This window comes from Strix aluco, chromosome 15, assembly GCF_031877795.1.
Source record: "Strix aluco isolate bStrAlu1 chromosome 15, bStrAlu1.hap1, whole genome shotgun sequence".
NCBI classification, from domain to species: domain Eukaryota; kingdom Metazoa; phylum Chordata; class Aves; order Strigiformes; family Strigidae; genus Strix; species Strix aluco.
Genome location: NC_133945.1, coordinates 4,057,010 through 4,075,369, shown reverse-complemented (window position 1 = coordinate 4,075,369; position 18,360 = coordinate 4,057,010). Strand labels below are relative to the sequence as shown.

Below are 18,360 nucleotides of genomic sequence, written 5' to 3'. Positions count from 1 at the left end.
TCGCTACGCTGGCCTTGTCCCACTGCTTGTCACCACGTTGCACAGCGTCCTGCTGCCTCCGCAGTGGGAATGGCGTGATGGAGGCCTCACCCTGGCTCTGCGCCCCAGCGCTCGCCGCAGCGTGGGGGCCCTGGGCCCGTCTCAGACGACGCGTGCAGCCAGCAGCACAGTCATAGGTGACTATGGTCCTGGGGAGGATCTGGGACAGTCGGTGCCTGCGGTGACACGCCAGAGCCTCATGTCAGCCCCAGGCTGAGCCACCCGTCCACACCCCTGCTTGAGCCCAGGTTTGATCCTCCCCAATTACAGCCGCCTCTGTTCTCCCCGTGACCTTCCCTATTGCCTCATGCAGTTCCTCTCTGTGCCTGCCTTTGAAGGAAGCTGAGCGATTAGATCAAAACAAAAGTCTTGCCAAAGAAAGTATTTACAGGCTCCTCGTGGCTCCTAGAACAGAAGATGGGGGATGTTGCAACGAGTCACAGTGGCATCTCGGTGACTCAGCTCACACCTGGGACAGAGAGCATGCAGGAGAGGTGGTGGAGGACTGAGCAGGGACAGGAGAAACCCACAGGACGCTGCCAGGAAAGGGCAGTGGGGTATCAGGCAGCTCAGGAGTGCTTGCCTGGGGGATGGCCCTCTCTGAGATCTCCCATCACTCTCTCATCAGCATCTGAAAGGAGGAATCAGCCCCTGTGCTGGTGGGCCAAGCCTGCCACCTCCACTCCTGCTACCTGCTGGTGACTTGGGTGTCCCCGAGATGACTGTAGCTGTACTCCACCACCTTCCCTTGCTGGCTGTTGTTACCCCCATCTCCCTGGGAGTTATTCCCAGGGTGCTGGGGCCACCCATCACCAGCAGCAGGTTTGCCCATCACGCTGTTTCAGACCATCTGCCTGGTTCAGAAACCCCAGCCCTGCCTGCCCCACACCTGTTTTCAGGGTTAAACCTGTTTTAAAGATGCTGGCTGGCATCAGGAGACCACCTTATCTGCCCGTTGAGGCAATGCCTCCCCTTCACCATCCAAACATCCAAAATGCAGGAGGAACGGCTGAGGGAACTGGGGGGGTTTAGTGTGGAGAAGAGGAGGCTGAGGGGAGACCTCATGGCCCTCTACAACTGCCTGAAAGGAGGGTGCAGAGAGGGGGGATGAGTCTCTTGAGCCAAGGAACCAGCGCCAGGCCAAGAGGGAATGGCCTCAAGCTGCACCAGGGCAGGGTCAGACTGGCTCTTAGGAAGGATTTCTTTGCAGAAGGGGTTGTTGGGCGTTGGAATGGGCTGCCCAGGGCAGGGGGGGAGTCCCCATCCCTGGAGGGGGGTTGACCCAGCGCTGAGGGATCCGGTGGTGTTGGGAACTGTCAATGTTAAGTTAATGGTTGGACTGGATGATCTTCAAGGTCTTTTCCAACCTAGACGATTCTGTGATTCTGTGACAGGTTGGCAGAGGTGCTGCAGGGGGGGACATGCCGGTGAGTCCCCAGGGCCACCGTGCCAGCTCAGACACAGGGCCTGGACCCAGCACAGGGTGTGCTGGCTCCTCATCTCACGTCCTGCAGCCAGCAGCAGAATGCAGATGTTGGGAAGAGGAACTTTGCTAAATAATTTCTCCTTCAGTTCCTCTGCTTTCCCCACAGCCCTGCTGCCCCGGTGTGGGGGGAGTATCCGGGCAAGGGCAGTATCTGGGCAAGGACTTTGCCCGGTGTTCACTACCGCTGTCTTTGTGACACCACCTCTGCGTTGCTCCCTGCTCTCCATCCCAGCTTCCTGCTGCCCTGCTGCTCCCTGCCAGGGTAGGAGGGAGCGTGAGCAGGGCAGACACCCTGTAATGCCCAGCGGCACCTTCCTCCAGGGCAGCTGGTGGCTTGGGGACATGCAGTGAGGGCTGCCCTGGACACCACATCCCGTGAGCCACTGGGCCAGGGACAAACACACCACCTTCAGCTGAGAGCGTTCCCCGTCTTGTCCTAGTTTCTTCCCGCTCCTTAACTTTGCTGCAGTGCTGGATGGTGCAATCCTGGGACTGGCATTTTTTACCCTCAAGCGCCACCACCCAGGAGTGAAACAAACACCAGGATAATTGTTCCCATGGAAGTGGGGGAGTGGATCCAGCACCTTCTGCTCCCCCAGACTCACCAGAAGAAGAGCCCTGCTCCTGCCTACCTCCCAGTGCCAGTAGCACACACAGCCACACAACCCCCTGCCCTGCTCCTGGGCGTTATCAGCAGTGCAACGCCAAGGGCTCGCTGCTGCAGACAGGGAGTGTGTGTGTGCACACAAGTGCTCCAGCCCTCGCTGGCCATGTGCAGAGGCATCTGCTCTGCACAGCCAGGCGGGCTTGGAACGACCATTTTTCTTGGGAACGCTGGCTGCATAAAAGCAGAAGGGATGGGGGGTTCCCAGCTGGTCTTATTCTAGGGAAAGGTGTGCACTTGTTGCTTCCCAGGCAAGACCCTGAGGGCTGCTGCAGCTCGTCCTCCCTGGCACCTGCAGCACCAGCGTGGTGGTGAAGAGTTCAACTTGGCCTGTCTGCAAGACCACCGTGGGGCTTGGGGAGGAGAGGCTGTTCCCCTGTGCCCGGTGGGAATGAAGTCGCCTTGCTGCCTTGCCTGGGTGCAGGTGCTTGTTGGGGCAAGGACCAGATCCCTCAGGCTTCTTTCCCCCAGGGGTGGATTCCCTCTTCCCTTGCCCCGCAGGGCATGCCGGCTTGCATCCCCACAGCCTTGGCTGCCAGGCTGGAGTCTCCTGGTGTGTCCCTCTGCTCTGGAAGCGCTGGGGAGATGTGCAGGGAAGATGGACTGCCCTTGCAGTGCTCAGACACAGGAAGATTTCCATGGGTTGGGAAGGTTGGCATGGCAGGAAGCTTTCCAGGATGCCCTGCTGCTCTTCCCAATCCCTGCCCTCCTCGAAGTGTGATTTCCCTGGCAGTGCTCTGCAGAGAGTTGGTGCAGTCTCTGACCACACCAGCCTCCTGCAAAGTGTCCCTGCTCTGTCCCCGTGTCCCCGCTGGGGGTTGCAAAGCCCTTGATAGACCCCAGTGCACCACCAGCGTGGAGGAGATGTGGTTGGAAGCATCTGACACCACTGCTCCTCCGTGCCTGGGTAAGCATCCCGCTGCGATCAGAGAGGTGACAGATGGAGCTGGGGAGGCAGCACAGCCTGGGACCCGCACAGGCAGGCTCTGCCTGCACTGCCCAGCTGCTGCCTGAGGGTTGTCCCTTCACCCCAGAGAGGCAGCCGGTGTCCCCACGGCCTCTTCCCGCGGGTGTGCAGGCAGCCCTCCTGTGCCAACAGCCAGGAGCTCTTAGGGCTGCTGGATTGGAACTGGTGGTTTGGAGCTGAAAGGCTCCCGAGGGCCCTCCCGGGACTGTAACACCACTGTGCAAGCAGCATCACTTCACTTCGGGATCAAAGAGGTGTGTAAATGCAAAGGAATACCCTCCTTTTACTAAGAGCAATTTAAGAACTGGCAGCTTTGGGCGCTCTGTCAACCTCGTTGATCTCTGCCAGCACATAAATATGATAAGTCACGTGCTTGGGCTGCTGGTAGCCATACTGGGAAGCCAGGGGTAAGATAAGGGAGACACAGATGAGCTGACACCAAGGAAACCCCCAAAGGGAGGAGATAGGAATCTTTCTGTTGCCCCCCAGCTGCCTGCACGTTCCCAATGGGCAGAGCAGCACAGACCATCCTCAGCACACAAAGGCCAGAGGGAGATGGATCTTGTCCTAAAAGTTAGACATTTTCCTCTTCCAAGAGCAAGGGACAATTAAAAATTCACCTAAAACACTGCTTTAGAGGAAGCTGGATCCAGAGCAGGCAGTGCTGCTGGCTTAGCGAGGGTGGGCAGGTTGCTGGCTACATGAGTTGGATTTTGGCTTGGAAAAAACCTAGAGAACCTTTTGGGGTAGAGGGAGCATCTTCAGGAAAGATGAGCTCTGGCTAAAAGAAAACAGAGCTGGGGTGCTGGCACTTAAAATGAAAACCATCGTAGGAAGGGTTTTAAATCGAGGACGGTGGGTGAGATGAGTGGGCAGTGGGGCAGGGAACCATCCAGAGGTAAATTCATAACTCTGTCCCTTCAGTAAAGGAATGAGAAAGCCAGAAAAAAGGGACATTAAAAAAGCAGGCTGCTAGGACCAGATCAAACGCTCTGAGATGGCTGCGGTCCTGGCGGGGAGAGGAGAGCAGCCTGTTTTAGATAAGGATAAGGCATCAGTGAAACCCCGGGGCCATAAACTGGGAAAATACTCCGTGAAGTGTCACTGTGTGCTCTTCCCCCGCCTCTACGCTCTTTCCTGGGCATTGGCCACCACTGATGGCAGGATCCTGAGCTAGACGGAGCCTTAGTGTGACCTGGTATGGCCGGGCTTGTGCTTGAACAACTCTTGATTTAGTTCTCAGCAACAAGCAGACCCTTGCGCACAGTCTGAGGCAGCACCAGCCTGCCAGCGACCATCACCTAGGCAAACTCAGCATCCCCCTCAGGAGATGCCGTGCCATAAAATGGGTGAAAAACCTCTGCAGGCTTGCCTATCCTTGCCAGAAGGTACTACATAAAATAAAGAAACTGAGTGGAAGAAGTGAAAATCAAATACAGAGGAAAATACTTGCAAACAACAGGGCAACACCGTCTAGCTGGTGTGGGTGTGTGGCTCCTAGTTGAAGAGGTTCTAATGCAATACCATGGTGAACCTGCAGGAGGATGGTTTAACAGCAAAGCAAGCTAGCCAAAATACAAATGAGTAGTAAAATTAATAAAATGAAAAAAATAATTCTTCAAAACTAGCATTTTCATTTTCAAAGCAAGAAAACAGCAAGAAGCCAAAACCCCAGCAAGTTAAAAAAACACGTTCACACAGATGAAAAAATATTTTGAGCGTAATTTGCTTACCATGTAAAAATTCGCACCAGTGTATTTTTGCAAGCCCATCAGAAGCTTGAAGCCTGCTGGAAACCCACTTGCAGCTGGTGGGGAAAAGGGCTGGTGCATGCTCGGGCAGAGCCCGCACCTGCAGCGGGACGGAGGCAGCAGGTTCCCAACCTCCCCAGCACCGGAGAGGGAGGTGGCAAACACCAGGCTAATTTTTAGGAAAGGCTCCACAGGGATCTAGGAAACTCTGTGACCTTAAATCTGGCTTTGGTACCAGGAAAATTTGCTGAAAGATGGAAGAAAAAATGGCATTAGAAAGTGTGTGGATAAACACGCTACGCTGAGGCAATGTCCGGCACGGGTTTGAGGAGGGAAGTCTTGCTACAATTACATGGAAGGTGTAAATAATGGTGAATCAGATGATATAAAAACAACGATTTTTGCAAAACTTTAACAAAAATATCTCTGCAAAAGCTCCTCAGGACGTTCAGGTGGATTAACAGTGAGGTTTTTCTTGTAAATGAACTGCTTAAAAGTTAGGAGACAAGAGTAGGAATAAATGGACAGGATCTGTGCCAGACCCGTGCTGGTCAATACACACGTAAAAGAGAGCAGATCTTGCTGATGCTATACAGTGTTTCAGAGGTCAAATCTAAAGCTGACAGTGAAAAGCTGGAAAGGGATTGCATGATGTCAAGCGGCTGAGCAGACAGACATCAAATGCAATTCAATATAATCAAATTCAAGGCAATGTAAAAGTAACCTTTTACTCAAAAGTAAAAGTAACCTTTTACATACTTAAAAAGTTTGTGTATGCAGCGATGGGCTCTAAATGAGCTTTGTTGTTCAGGAAAGAGACACTGGAGTCCTTGTGGGTGCTTCGCCTGCACGCTATGTGTTGGTACCCAAGGGAAAAGGGCATTAGGAAGGAATTGCTGGGATTGCAGTGGTGTGCAAGCACGGCTAGGGCGGCGCGCAGAGGACGGGGCACTGAGGCAGGGAAGCAGCTGGGCAGGGAGATGGAGCAACTCCCACGGGGGAAGAGCCTCAGTGCACGCTGCAGCCTGGCAGGGCCACGGGGAAGGGACCTGGTAAGAGGTCACTAAGAGGGGAAAAAAGAGAGAGAATATTTTCATTTCCCAGAGCAGAGCTTCAAGGAACAGCACGGGGACGGATCTGGTTTAAACCGACGGGAAGCACTTTTCAAACCGTGCATCACCACGGCGTGGGAGGCTGCCTCTGCTGCGGAGATCAAGAGTGCAAATGGATTCAAAAGGGAACAGGAGAGTGCGCAGAGGGTTGGCTTGCTGGGACTGCAGCAAGTCTGAGATGCTCCCAGGCCACTCCTGGGTGACGAGGACGAGGACAAGATCTCTGTTGCTTGCTCTGACTCAGCCTCTGAATGGTCTCTTCCCACCCTGGCCTTACCCCGCTGCAGCTGAGCTGGGCACCCCAGCCTGGTGGCACTTCCCCAGTGTCCAGATCCTGGTGGCTGCCCCAGGACCCAGGTGCTCCCCAATTTCTCGCTCCTCCCCTGTGTGCCCTGACAGCCCTTTGGGACACCAGCAGCGCCTGAGCAGTTCTGGGTCAAGAGCTCCCATGCTCACTCGTGGGACTTGAGAGCCTAAAAGTTCAAAGCAGCAAAGCTCAACCTCGGGATCTGCTCTGTCCTGTTCTCTGGAGGTTCTCCAGGAGCCGTTCCCCCTCTGCAGCCCAAAATCCAGACTGGTTTTCAAGGTCCGAGGCAGGAAAGAGAGAGCAAATTTCTGCTGAACTGAGACTAGGCAGAAGGTGTGATGCCCACAGACACAATCCTCTACAGTGTAACTGCAGGCACCCAGCTCGCCCTGATGCACTGCTGATGCAAATTACCAGTTATGAAGTGGAGAAAATTGCTATCTCTTTCCTCTTTCATCCATTTATTATGGCTTTCCTTTTTATTGCTAATTATTACTTTCAATACGCCACTGAAGCAGGGTGGGAGTTTCTCTTCTGTGATGCTAGCTCAGTGGCTCTTAGAAATAAATCTTAAAGAATTGTCTTTTCCCACAATTTTCTGTCTGCCTTTTCCCACTATCATTTTTTCTCAGAGTTTTTCTTGTCTTTAGGGGGTTTGACTCTTTAAAGCACATTTTTGTTTACTGAATGGATTAGTCTGTGCCCAAATTGAATGTAATCAGGTCATGATCATTGTTCCCTAGGCAACCACCAACGAAATTATAGACCTATGATCATGAATTAACACTGTTTCAAAAAGTTAAAAAAACACCCTAAAATGGTAACTGCAAAGCTTAATAAATCATTGCTGAAACAAGGCATTCACAGTGGCGCCATCAGTCACCATGGAGGGCTTTAGTACAATGATTGTTGATCTTGACTCAAGATCTAGGGGAAGACAAAATAGCACACATCAGCCTGTAAAGGTAAATTCAAACCAATTTCATGAAGAAGGACCGCTTCTTTTCTGTCAGAATTCTGAGGGGATGCCTTCGTTAACAAAGGAGTTGCTGTCTACGCCTGTATGGGGTGCTGGAATAACTAGACCTGAGAAGGTGGTTGTGCAGTGAGGGGTGACAGTTAAGGTAAGCCAATTCAGCACATCCCTGCCACTGCCTGCACTGCCAGGGAAAAATGAAAAAGTGATCGTAGAGTGTGGTGTCCTGATGAATGTGGCGGGGAGGAATGTGAGAACCCAGCCAACCTGCCCTCTCGCTCCTGACAGCGTCACATGCTTCAAAGAAAAATCCCAGCAACAGGCTGCAGAAACCAATCTGAACACGTGTCAAGCCTCCCAGTGTCATTCGGCAGTTTTGGCTTTGCTGGGACACTTCCGTGTGCTTAGTGAATGTTAGGAACAGGCTCAGGTGTTTGGAGAGATTGGGAAGAGGCGACCAGCCCACGGCAGAATGAGGTCTGTGCAGAATACCTTGTCTGGAGGCACCTCTTCCAAGTCCCAGAGCAATGTGGTGGGCTCAGACACGAGGCTGATACCCCATGTGTTATTTATTCTGCCTTCCACCGCTGCTCTCCTCACCAGCCGTACACCAAGCTCATTCCTCGTTCCCCACTAGGCTTTTGTGAGAGCAACTCCTGCCACTTGGCTCTTCATCACATGAACTGTTGCTTTCCAGTTCCCCTTCGCTCCTGTTTGCACCCCACAGTTGTGGTGTTCCCAAAATCAAACGTCAGGTTCTGCACTTGGGCCACAACAACCCCCAGCAGCGCTACAGGCTTGGGGAGTGGCTGGAGAACTGCCAGGCAGAGAGGGACCTGGGGGGGTGATTGATAATGAGCCAGCAGTGTGCCCAGGTGGCCAAGAAGGCCAATGGCATCCTGGCTTGTATCAGCAGTAGCGTGGCCAGCAGGGACAGGGAAGGGATCTTACCCCTGTGCTCGGCACTGGTGAGGCCGCCCCTCGATGAGTGGGTTCAGTTTTGGGCCCCTCACTCCAAAAAGGCCATTGAATGACTCGAGCATGTCCAGAGAAGGGCAACGGAGCTGGTGCAGGGTCTGGAGCACAGGTCTGATGGGGAGCGGCTGAGGGAACTGGGGGGTTTAGTCTGGAGAAGAGGAGACTGAGGGGAGACCTCATGGCCCTCTACAACTCCCTGAAAGGAGGGTGCAGAGAGGGGGGATGAGTCTCTTGAGCCAAGGAACAAGCACCAGGACAAGAGGGAATGGCCTCAAGCTGCGCCAGGGCAGGGTCAGACTGGCTCTTAGGAAGGATTTCTTTGCAGAAGGGGTTGTTGGGCGTTGGAATGGGCTGCCCAGGGCAGGGGGGGAGTCCCCATCCCTGGAGGGGTTGAAGAGTCGGGCTGACCCAGCGCTGAGGGATCTGGTGGAGTTGGGAACGGTCAGTGTGAGGTTCATGGTTGGACTGGAGGAGCTTCAAGGGCTTTTCCAACCGAGATGATTCTGTGATTCTGTGGTGTTTGGGTGGCTCACTGGGACCAGCTTTGGAAAGCTCCATCATCCCCCGTGAGACATTCTCCGGGACAAGGAACTCCACGTCCCCATGCACACGCCTCGGCTGCTCCCTTCAACCCCTGAGCCACGCGGCCTTACGTGCCAGGCACCTCCCCAGGCAAACTCCATCTCAGCCCTCCGGAAGGGAAAGGTCCAAGCCCAGCTACGCTTCTTTTAGGGCCACGTACTGGTGCATGGGTGAGGTTTATAGGCGCGCAGTGTACATAAGGGTGGCGTACGTACACATATACACTGAATACACAGCTGCTCCTCCCGGCCTTGCGTGACTGACCAGCACTCAGTAACTTCCGAGAACCTGTTCCGTAGGCCCAAAAGCTAATTTTTAATTTTTAAGCAGCTTGCTGATGTCATTTCTTAAGTAACAAACGAAGAGCCAGACCCCGCAGGGAAGCACCGCGGGCACCGCCCGCTCCCGCCTGAGGAGACCCCCGGGGCGGCTCCTCCCGCCCCTCAGGCGCCGCTTCCCGCCGTGGCCGGGCGGGGCGGGCTCGCGCGCATGCGCAGCGGGGGGGGGGGGGGGGCGGCCCGGGGGGGGCCGGTGCGGCGCGGTGGCCGGCGGACGCGCATGCGCGGTGTGGCGGCAGCGACCGGGGCCATGTCGGGCCGCGGACGGCGGCGGGCGGGAGCGGCGCGGGAGCAGCCGGGGACTGAGGCGGCCGATGCCTCGCCGAGGTGGTGCCGGTGGCGGAGGGGGGGCGCGGGGCGGCGCGGCCCGGCGGGGCGCTGACGGCTGTTCCCGCTGTGCCCGCAGGGTGAGCCGGTTCTGCCCGCAGTGCGGGCGCAGCGTGGAGCCCGCCTTCCGCTTCTGCCCGGCCTGCGGCGAGAGGCTGCCCGCGCCGCTGCAGGAGGAGCGCCCGCCGCAGACAGCGCCGGCCCCGCCGCCCCAGCAGGCCCGGAGCCCTGTGGCCTCCCCGCCGCCTTCCCCGGCCCGGCCCGCGGGCCCAGCTCGGCCCAGCTCCCGCTCGCCCCGCAAGGCGCGGCCTGGCCCGGCGGTGCCGCTCCCGGCGGAGACGGTGCTCACGGACCAGGGCAGCGGGCGGTGGAGGCTGGTCCGGCTCCTGGAGGAGAGCGGCTGCGGGCTGATGTACGAAGGTGCGGTGGGGTCTGGGGCGGGCGGGGGTCCCGGGAGCGGGCCCGGCCTTCCCGGGAGGCGGCGGGGGAGAGGGGTGGGCTGCGGGCAGGGCCCGGGGTCAGGGCGGGCGGGAGCAGGCCCCCACCGCGGGCAGTGCCTGTCCCCGGCTGTTCGGCCGCGCACCTCGCGGGGCCCGCAGCCGCTGTCGGGCGTCCCTAGACGGGCAGAACCCGCCGTGAGCAGCCGGCGCGGTGCGGAGGGGATGGCAGGCTGCGGTGTCCCGGAGGGCAGCGACCGGCTGGGCCACGGGCTCTGGCGTTCCCACGGTGGGCTTCCACCCTGGAAGCGCCCTGCCAGCGCGGAGCTCAGCACTAGCGGAGATCGAGCGGAGACTGGACCACTCTGTTACTTGAAATACAAATCGTTAGGGGCCACGCTTCCTCTGTCTGGTTTTTAAGTTCAAAACCTAAATGCTGCCAGCACCGTACCAGAGTTCCAGTGTTGTAGGTGGTGACAGTATTGACGACGTGTCAATTTGGGATTCTCAACCTGGTTTTGGGGCCAAAAGAAAACAGCTAAATCATCTAGGCTGCTTCTCAACTGTTTAATGACTGCTGATCTTTTCTCCCCAGTCTGGATGTAAACTTCAAAGAAAAGGTTTCAATCTTATTCTCCATTGTTAACTTGGAAACACTGTTGAGGAGGAATTTTCTCTGTTAGTAAGATTTCCCTGTTATTTGGCTTTAGTTTCTCTTTAATTACTTATGCTGTTGCATAAAAAGGTCTGAACATCCACCTGTGTCATTAAAAAGATGTGATGTTGGAAAAAGAGAAAATCAATGTTGTTATAGTGGAGAGTGCTTTTCTAGAAACACCCTTTGGGTGATGAGCAGCAGATAACCTGTGTACAGCACTCGGTCTAAGAGCAGAAGAGGAGCTACCCCAAGGCCAAGTAGTGGTGCAAATCTTTTTGGAGAGGGAAGGCCACATACAACTCTTACATCCATGCAGAGCAGAAGGGACTTTGGCATCTCTTACAGACTTGACCAACTATAAAGTGAGCTGGAGGGAATGCTCAGCCGATGAATTTGGGGGTGCCTTTGAGATTCTACTAATGATTTGTTCTTTACATGCCGCCTTCAAAGCACCCCACTACTGTAGCCATGCCTAGATGCTTCTGTGACTTAAGCAGAACTGCACTTGAAGCATGTCAGGGGTGCTGTGCTTCTGGAGCAAGGTAAGAATTATTTTGTAGAAATCTAGGAAGATGCTGGCACAGAGGATGCTTTTGCAAAGACTAAGTGAAAGAAGGAGAGGTTAAGTAAAAGCCAGCTGCACAGGCTGTGTTTAATGATGCAGCTGATGCTGCAAGTACCTCTTTTCTCTGCTCCTGTAACCACATCTGTTCCATCCTTCCACAGCACAGTCAGCATCTGGAACCTGCCCTCAAAAGCAAAGATACTCCCTCAAACTTGTGAGTTTTGATCTGTTTGGGTAAGGAATAGTGCATAGTGTACTGTGTCCAGGGCCTGACCCATTTGGCCTGTATGACTAAAAGTGTCAGAGGAATTCAGAGGAAGTGGTCCCAGAGGCCTCTTCCAGCTTAGGAGATTTCCTGAGAGAGTCATGCTTGGGTCCCAGTAGAAGTTGGCTTTTCTGCTGAAAGTGTGAAGAAAATAGGTATGAGGATTAAAAAAAGGAAAAGCCTTCATCCCAGAAGGTTGCCTCTTTGATCCACTAAGCTCAGTAATCTCCAAAACTGAATCTGGTGGTGTAAGATAGAGATTTAGATTCATTAATGTCAGACCTGTTTGTTGGTTTTTTTTTTTCCTGTATGGCAAGTACGTGCATACCGTGCTGAAGTCTGGGGAAACTGGAGAGGTTAGAACTTGGTGGCTGTGCTGAGGTAGTGTGATGAACCAGCACTGAGAGACTCTGTAAGGCCAGAACACATTTTAAAATCAAACAGTAATTATCGTTGGAGTTCCAAGCCAGCTTTCTAGGCACTCGCCAATAACTTGAGTTCTCCAGAAACAAACTAGTTCCAGTAATAGCTGTTCTGCAATGGAAATTTGGTTGATTGATTTCCAGTGACTCACAAATCAGAGCAGAAAGATTGTTTTCCTGTCTGCTGTGGCTCTTGGGGGTTGCTTGTCTGTGGGAAGACCAGTGCTGACTAGTGGCTCTGTGGGGGACCTGGTGGTGCCCACTCTTGTGAGCACTTGAAAAATCTCTCCCTTTTGTCAGAAGAGACATTTAAGAGGATGGAGAAACAGTGTTAATAAGAAAAGACAGCTAAGTGCCACAAAACTAGAACCAGTAGGTGGGAAACTGTAATCACTCTGTACGCAACACTCCCAACTCCTCTGTTTTGCACCTTTGACATCTTCTGGTGTTTTGCCAGCCCAGCCCGTGCCGTTGCAGAGGGCTGTGGAGTATGATATGGCACACGAGAGCATTTTGGCTCCTGGGTTTGGTGGCTCAGATTGGCTCACCAGGCAAGGTGCAGAATAAAAGATCTGGAACGTGGTCATTTGTGTTGTCTGCAGCCTGCTGATCCTCTAGCTGCCTTGGCCAGTTGTGGGCAGGGCCTTTGGTATCAAAGCAGCTAGAATATAAAACTGCTGCTTCCTCCCATGCGTACGAGCATCTGTCCCAAGTTAGGTTGCAGTATGCTGAATATGTACGTGTGCGTAAACACATATTGACTGTAAACTATGTGCATTTCAGGTCTCTCGATAACAGCAGTAGTAAAAGTGCTGATTTAAAAAGATGGATTGTAAGATGTCAGCACACTACCCAGACACTTAAATGTCACAAATACAGACTTGTGTCACTTTCTGATGGCTAGAATAAAATGTTACAGCTCTTTGTTGAGACTTGCCTGTTTGCAGAAATAACCTCATGTGTGCTGTGGATAAGGAGGTCATCTCTGTCTCCTTTTAACAACAGCTTTGGGGCCAGAGCTCGCTCTGGGTTACTGGGTGATCTGCATTGTCTAGCAGTCTTTAAGCCACAGACAGTTGTAAATGGTAGTGCTGGAAATGGCCAACTTGAGACAGCCACTCCCTCGTTCTGTGCTGATACTCACAGTTCATGTGGTTGGTAGGTGCAGCATTAAATAGCGAACCAAAAGACCAGAGCTCTGTTCCTGATCTAGTATTTGATTTTTTTTTTTTTTTTGGGGTGGGGGTGGTGTTGCTTTATTTAAAATGAGTAGTGAAGGTCTTGTAACAATCTTGCCCAAGTTTCCCTTTCTAGCAGGGTTTGCATGGCTGAAGTAACACTCCTCCTTCCTGTTCCCTTTAGGATGTCAAAGATGGCAAGATCTACAATGAACAGAATTTCTTCCAGCGAGCTGCGAAGGCAGGCACAGGTTGGTGCTTCTTGGAAGGGCAAGGACTAGGAAAACTGGCATTGCTCTCTCCTCAGTTATGTGAGTCTCTTGGCGGGCCAGGCTAGAATAATTCACTGCTTGGTTAGTGCCAGAGTGCTGAGAAGTTTGGTCAGGAGCCTGCTCTCCCAGGAGCCTCTGTGTGCCTTAGGACACCGCAGTACTGGCATTTTGAAGCTTTCTTGTTCTCCCTCTGCTTTGTCTTGATCTCACTGGTAGCTATTCAGCTCTGCAGCCTGACCTGCTTTGGCTCCCTCTCTCTTCTGTGCCCCTTCCACGGGTGTTTCTGTCAGCTGCTATCTGGTATTTACTCCATTGATCCAAAAACATGAGCGAGAGTAAAGCTGACCAGAGAACATGGGCAGGGCGGACGGAGGAATTCATGTCAAACCTGCACTTTTGGGAGGACTGTAAAAATCTTCTCCATCTCTCTCTCCCCCCCGCTTCTTGTTTTACCTCGTCCTATAGCAGCCACATGCCTTAGCCTGCTCTGGTATTCCCAGCATCCTTTCTGTCTTACTCTTGCTCTGCAGTGCTGTGTGTGTTGGCAGCCCGTTAGGCTGGCGTTTCTGGGACGGAATCAGTGTGAGAGAGGCTCCCAGCTGTGCGCTGCCCAGGGCAGAGCAGGCCTTTGGAGAAAGGGCATCCCTGACTGAGCTCCTTCGTTCTGGAGCTCCTTAGCAGCGTCTGCTGCACTCTGTCCTCTTCTCTCCCCTTCTAGTGCAGAAGTGGAAGAAGTGGCACTCTGTGCCGTTGCTGGGAATCCCCAATTGCGTTGGCTTTGGACTGCATGCAGATAGCTACAGGTGAGGTGACTCTGCAAAGGGCACAGCTGAGCTCTTCTGCCCACAGCTGCCATCTTGGGCTTTCCTCCTTCTCTCCTTGCTGTCTGCTGTTCCTTCTCTCATTGTCCCCTGGGCTCCTAACCTTATGCACTGCTCCTACCTCATTTATTATAACAGATGGTTTGCCCCTCTCATTATCCCGCTTCCTTCAGTCATTGTGTTGATGGTGAAGTCACTGCTTTTGCTGTTTCTGTCCCTCAGGCCAGGAGACACCTTATTCCTACCTTTTAAGCTTAACACGAAGGGGAGGCTCAGGCTGTATATCTGCAACACACGATCAGCATGTCTATCCTTTTCAAGAACTTTTCTGTTATGAAAAGTTGAGGAAGTGTTTGCCCAGGTCAACCTGGAGTTGAAGGAGGGGGGACTGATCCAGGTGGATCACTTGATGAGTGTCTGTTGTGAGGTTTCCAAGTCAGGTAGGTACTGCTGTGTGCTAAGCCCTTGTCTCTTGTAGGTTTCTGGTGTTCTCTGACCTAGGGCGAACTCTTCAGTCTGTCCTGAATGATGGCTTACACCTACTGAGAGAGAAGGCAGCTTTTCAGATTGTAGTCCGGCTGGTATGTAGAGAACCAATGCTGTCTAAGACACTTCTTCAGAAAAGACCTATAACTTTCTTCCAGATCTTTCAAAGGTGTTTTAAAGCTGATCCAGGGGGTCGGCTGGGGTCTTTAAGTTGTATCTCTCAAGCCTGTTGTAAACTTGGGTAGCATCTTTTGAGTAGTATGTCATCTTGAGGGAGTTTAGGGTAAGGAGAATGAGAGAAAAGTGACACTTGAAGATTAGAGGCTGTGCGATGTGGTACTTCTTGTGCTCTTCCACACGGCTGCGGGGAGCTGGGGAGGGTCAGCAGCTGAAGGAGTCTGTGTGGTTCTGATGTGCTTGCCTCTTCTGTTTACTCCTAGCTAGACTGCCTGGAGTACATTCATGAAAACGAGTATGTGCATGGGGACATCACAGCTGAGAACATCTATTTGAACCCGGCAGACCTCACACAGGTAGGGAGCAGCAGTGAGGGCGGGCTGGTGGGGAGGGGTGGAGCACCAGCCGGTCCCTGCTGCTGGGTGGGGAGCAGGGCAGTCCGAGCAGCTGCTGTGGGGGAGGGTTGTGGGTGATGCTGTAAGCAGAATTCACACCGCACACACGCTCAGGTGGGTACTTCTTGATGTCTTCTAGGTGACTCTAGCAGGCTATTGCTATGCGTTCCGTTACTGCCCAGGAGGGAAGCATGTGGCTCAGCGTGAAGGCAGCAGGACCCCTCATGAAGGCACGATAGAGTTTGTCAGTCTGGACAGCCACAAGGGAGCAGGTGAGTCTTGGTTTCTGACACATGCCAGCAAAGCTCAGCTAGAGCTGTTACTGTGGCAGGCTCTCTGGAGCTAGGGCTCCCTGCTGGCATTTCTGTTATTGCCGCTTTCCAGGCGTTCGCCTGCACCCAAGTTCCTCTTTGGGTTGTTTCTCTTGCCTCTCTCTGGGCTGCTGTGTTGAGACTTGCCGGGTCTCTCAGTGACTGCAGCAAGAGGTGCAGGGATGTTCCTCCTCCATCTGGAGCCTTGGCTACTGCAGGCTTGTGAGGAATAGAAAACAGAGCCGCTTCGTGCTGGCGTAGCAGGGATCTGTTTCAAGCCAGACTGGATCCCTGCCCAAAACAGATTTGCAGCAGGCTGTGCTCTGACCTTGAAGCAGTGAGAGCTGGAAGGCATTTAAATTAGCCAGTTCCTCTCCTGGTTGGGATGTGACTGTTCTCTCTCCCAGTGTTCAGACTGGGCAAATCTTCCTCCAGAGGCTGGGAGGTGATTCTTCAACTGTGTGAATTAGGCTCCCAGGAGTGTTGGTATCGTAGAGCACATCTTAATGAAGCTCTTGCATTCCTTTACTTCTGCTCTTTAGACTTGTGTCCCTTCATGAGGCTGCTTGTTTTACAGAAGGGGCACCTCAAATAGAGACTTCCAAGGTTGTGCAGTGGGTGCTGGAGTCCTTACTTGCCTTTGGAGGGGAGATGCTAGCCAGGGCATAATCTGGGATGGCTCCCAAACTTTTTTTTTTTCACATGTGAATCTCTCTTCCCGTCAGGACCATCTCGCCGGAGTGACCTGGAATCGCTGGGCTACTGTCTTCTGAAATGGCTCTGTGGCTTCTTGCCTTGGTCTGATGAGCTGGACAAAGTAGAAACGGTGGTGGAGAAGAAGGAAAAGTAGGAGAAATCATCTACTCTCTTGGGAAATGCTCGGCAGAAAGCAGTGAGGGAGGTTTTGTGACTGAAGAGAAATCACTCAGTCATAGTACACGGTTGGGATGTGGGTAAATCCCACTGTAAAGGCTGAGCCTGGCCAAAGGGTGTTTGATGAACCCTGATTTCTGCTCCATTCAGAACGTGGCTGTCTGAATTCAGCCTTTTTTATTTTGTGTCCCTGTTGCCACAGACAGTGTGCCTGCTCTGTTGCTTCTCGTGTGACAGTGCTCTGCACTGATTATTCCAGGTACAAAGGGGATGTGAAATGCCTTCTCCAGCTGTGCTTCAGGCAGAGATCCATTCCAGGTATGGGCTTGCTCTCTGACAGTGGGATTTGAGGAGGGAGGACTAACTGCACTTGAAGGTAGCACCTTCTCTGTGCTGGGGTGCTAGTCCAGGGTGGCTTCCCCTGGTGAGGGTGACCAGGCATTGCATGGACTGGTTGACAGGCTCCTCCTGTGAGCAAATCCCTTGTTTTCTTTACAGCAAAACAAGGAGGGCTGCTACTCATTATGAGCCTTGCTGCAGAGGCAAGTGTTCTGGTGGCTTTAAAAATGGAATATTTGGGGCTAGAGGTCATTTCCCTGTCTTTGAGCTTCGTATTAGCCTTTGGTTTTGTTTCCCCTCTCTGCAGCTGGCCAGGGTAGGTCTGAGGCGGCCAGTTGGCAGCTTTGTAAAGACAACTGGGGCTGCTGTGCTGCTCCACGCAGTGATGTTCCTTGCTTTGCAGATGCCCTGCAGAGCTACCTGCGGCAAGTACTGGCACTAGAGTACGAGGAGAAGCCTGACTATGAGGCCCTGCGGCAGCTCTTCAAGAAGGCACTGGAAAAGATGAAAGCTTCAGCTTATGACTCTGTGGATATCCAAATGGTGCCCTGAGTAAGTGCCAGTAGTCTGGATTGCAGCAGCAGGGAGCGCTTGTCCCCCTGTGAGCACAGGAGCAGCGCCGTGCCGCTGACCTGCGCCCCGTGCCCTGCCTGCAGCACCCCAGGAGCTGAGGGCAGGGCGGGCTGGTCTCTGAGATCTCTCCAGGCAAGACCTGGCTGCTCCTGACGTGCAGAGGGAGCGCTGGCCCTTCAGTGTTGAGACCAGGCCAGTGCCACGCAAAGCCAGGCTTAGCCTGAGTTACAGCATGTAACTCTCTTTTTCTGGAAATACTTGTCCTTGGGGAATACAAGGGTTAATAAATGGTCTGCAGTGGGGTGGAGGCGTTAACAAAATGCAGACTGATGCAATCTGGTCCTTTTTTCATTTTTTTTTTAAAAACCCTGAGGCTCTGGGCTTTGCCTTCTCAGAAAGTAGCTTGTAGTTCTGGGTTTATTGCTTCTAGCAGTAAGTAGTGGCTCTCTAGGCCCAGGTGCTTTGTTTTATTCCTGAGGCACCTCAAAAATTGAGGCTTGATACACAGACAGATCTAATTTTAGTCCAGGGCTGCATGAGCCCAGGCCCCTGGATTAAGCAGCAAGTCCCTGGAACATGGAGCTATCTCCTCATCACCTAATTTACTCTTCCTGGGAAGGAATTGAATTGTTTTGTGCCTTTTCTTTCAGATCAAGAGAACTTGTACAGGAAAGGAGTTCAAATCTTTCTGCAGTGTGAGGCCTTTCCTGCAGATATTTAACTGTTACCTACTTGTTTTAGAACTGAGAGAGGTTTTTATAAGTGTTTTCTTCCCGTTTTAATGTGACCCAATGCCAAATTTTGAGCTGCTGCTGTAACAAGTGAATGTGAAGACTCCTGCAGGGCAAGTCATTATATGCAGTAGCTGAAGACCTGCACTGCAGCCAGCAGGAGAAGGGTGAAGCCTGGAACAGCAAAACTAAATCAGGGACTTTTTAACTACACTGGTATTACATAGTTTTGTAATAAACTTTGTGGAGAAGCACCCAGTGCTGTTCTCTGTTGGTTATTTGCCATGTTCAAGGCCTTTCTGGGGCTGCTGGGGGGTTGTGAGGGTGGTG

At 53.0% G+C, this 18,360-nt stretch overlaps 1 protein-coding gene across 2 annotated transcripts; it reads left to right on the top strand.

Moving 5' to 3' along the window:
• The first annotated feature begins 9,406 nt into the window (after nt 1-9,406).
• VRK3 (VRK serine/threonine kinase 3) lies at nt 9,407-18,288 on the top strand. Of its 2 annotated transcripts, none has more exons than XM_074840673.1 (12): nt 9,407-9,527; nt 9,607-9,947; nt 11,349-11,401; nt 13,237-13,303; nt 14,043-14,127; nt 14,624-14,726; nt 15,072-15,164; nt 15,343-15,475; nt 16,240-16,360; nt 16,647-16,705; nt 17,130-17,278; nt 17,950-18,288. In XM_074840673.1, the coding sequence occupies exons 1-11, from the start codon at nt 9,421-9,423 to the stop codon at nt 17,276-17,278; spliced, it is 1,311 nt and encodes a 436-aa protein (XP_074696774.1). In that variant the 5' UTR covers nt 9,407-9,420; the 3' UTR covers nt 17,950-18,288. The 2 variants fall into 2 exon arrangements, with proteins under 2 accessions (XP_074696774.1, XP_074696773.1); XM_074840672.1 differs by having other exon boundaries at nt 11,349-11,421; nt 14,048-14,127.
• Nucleotides 18,289-18,360: the final 72 nt, after the last annotated feature.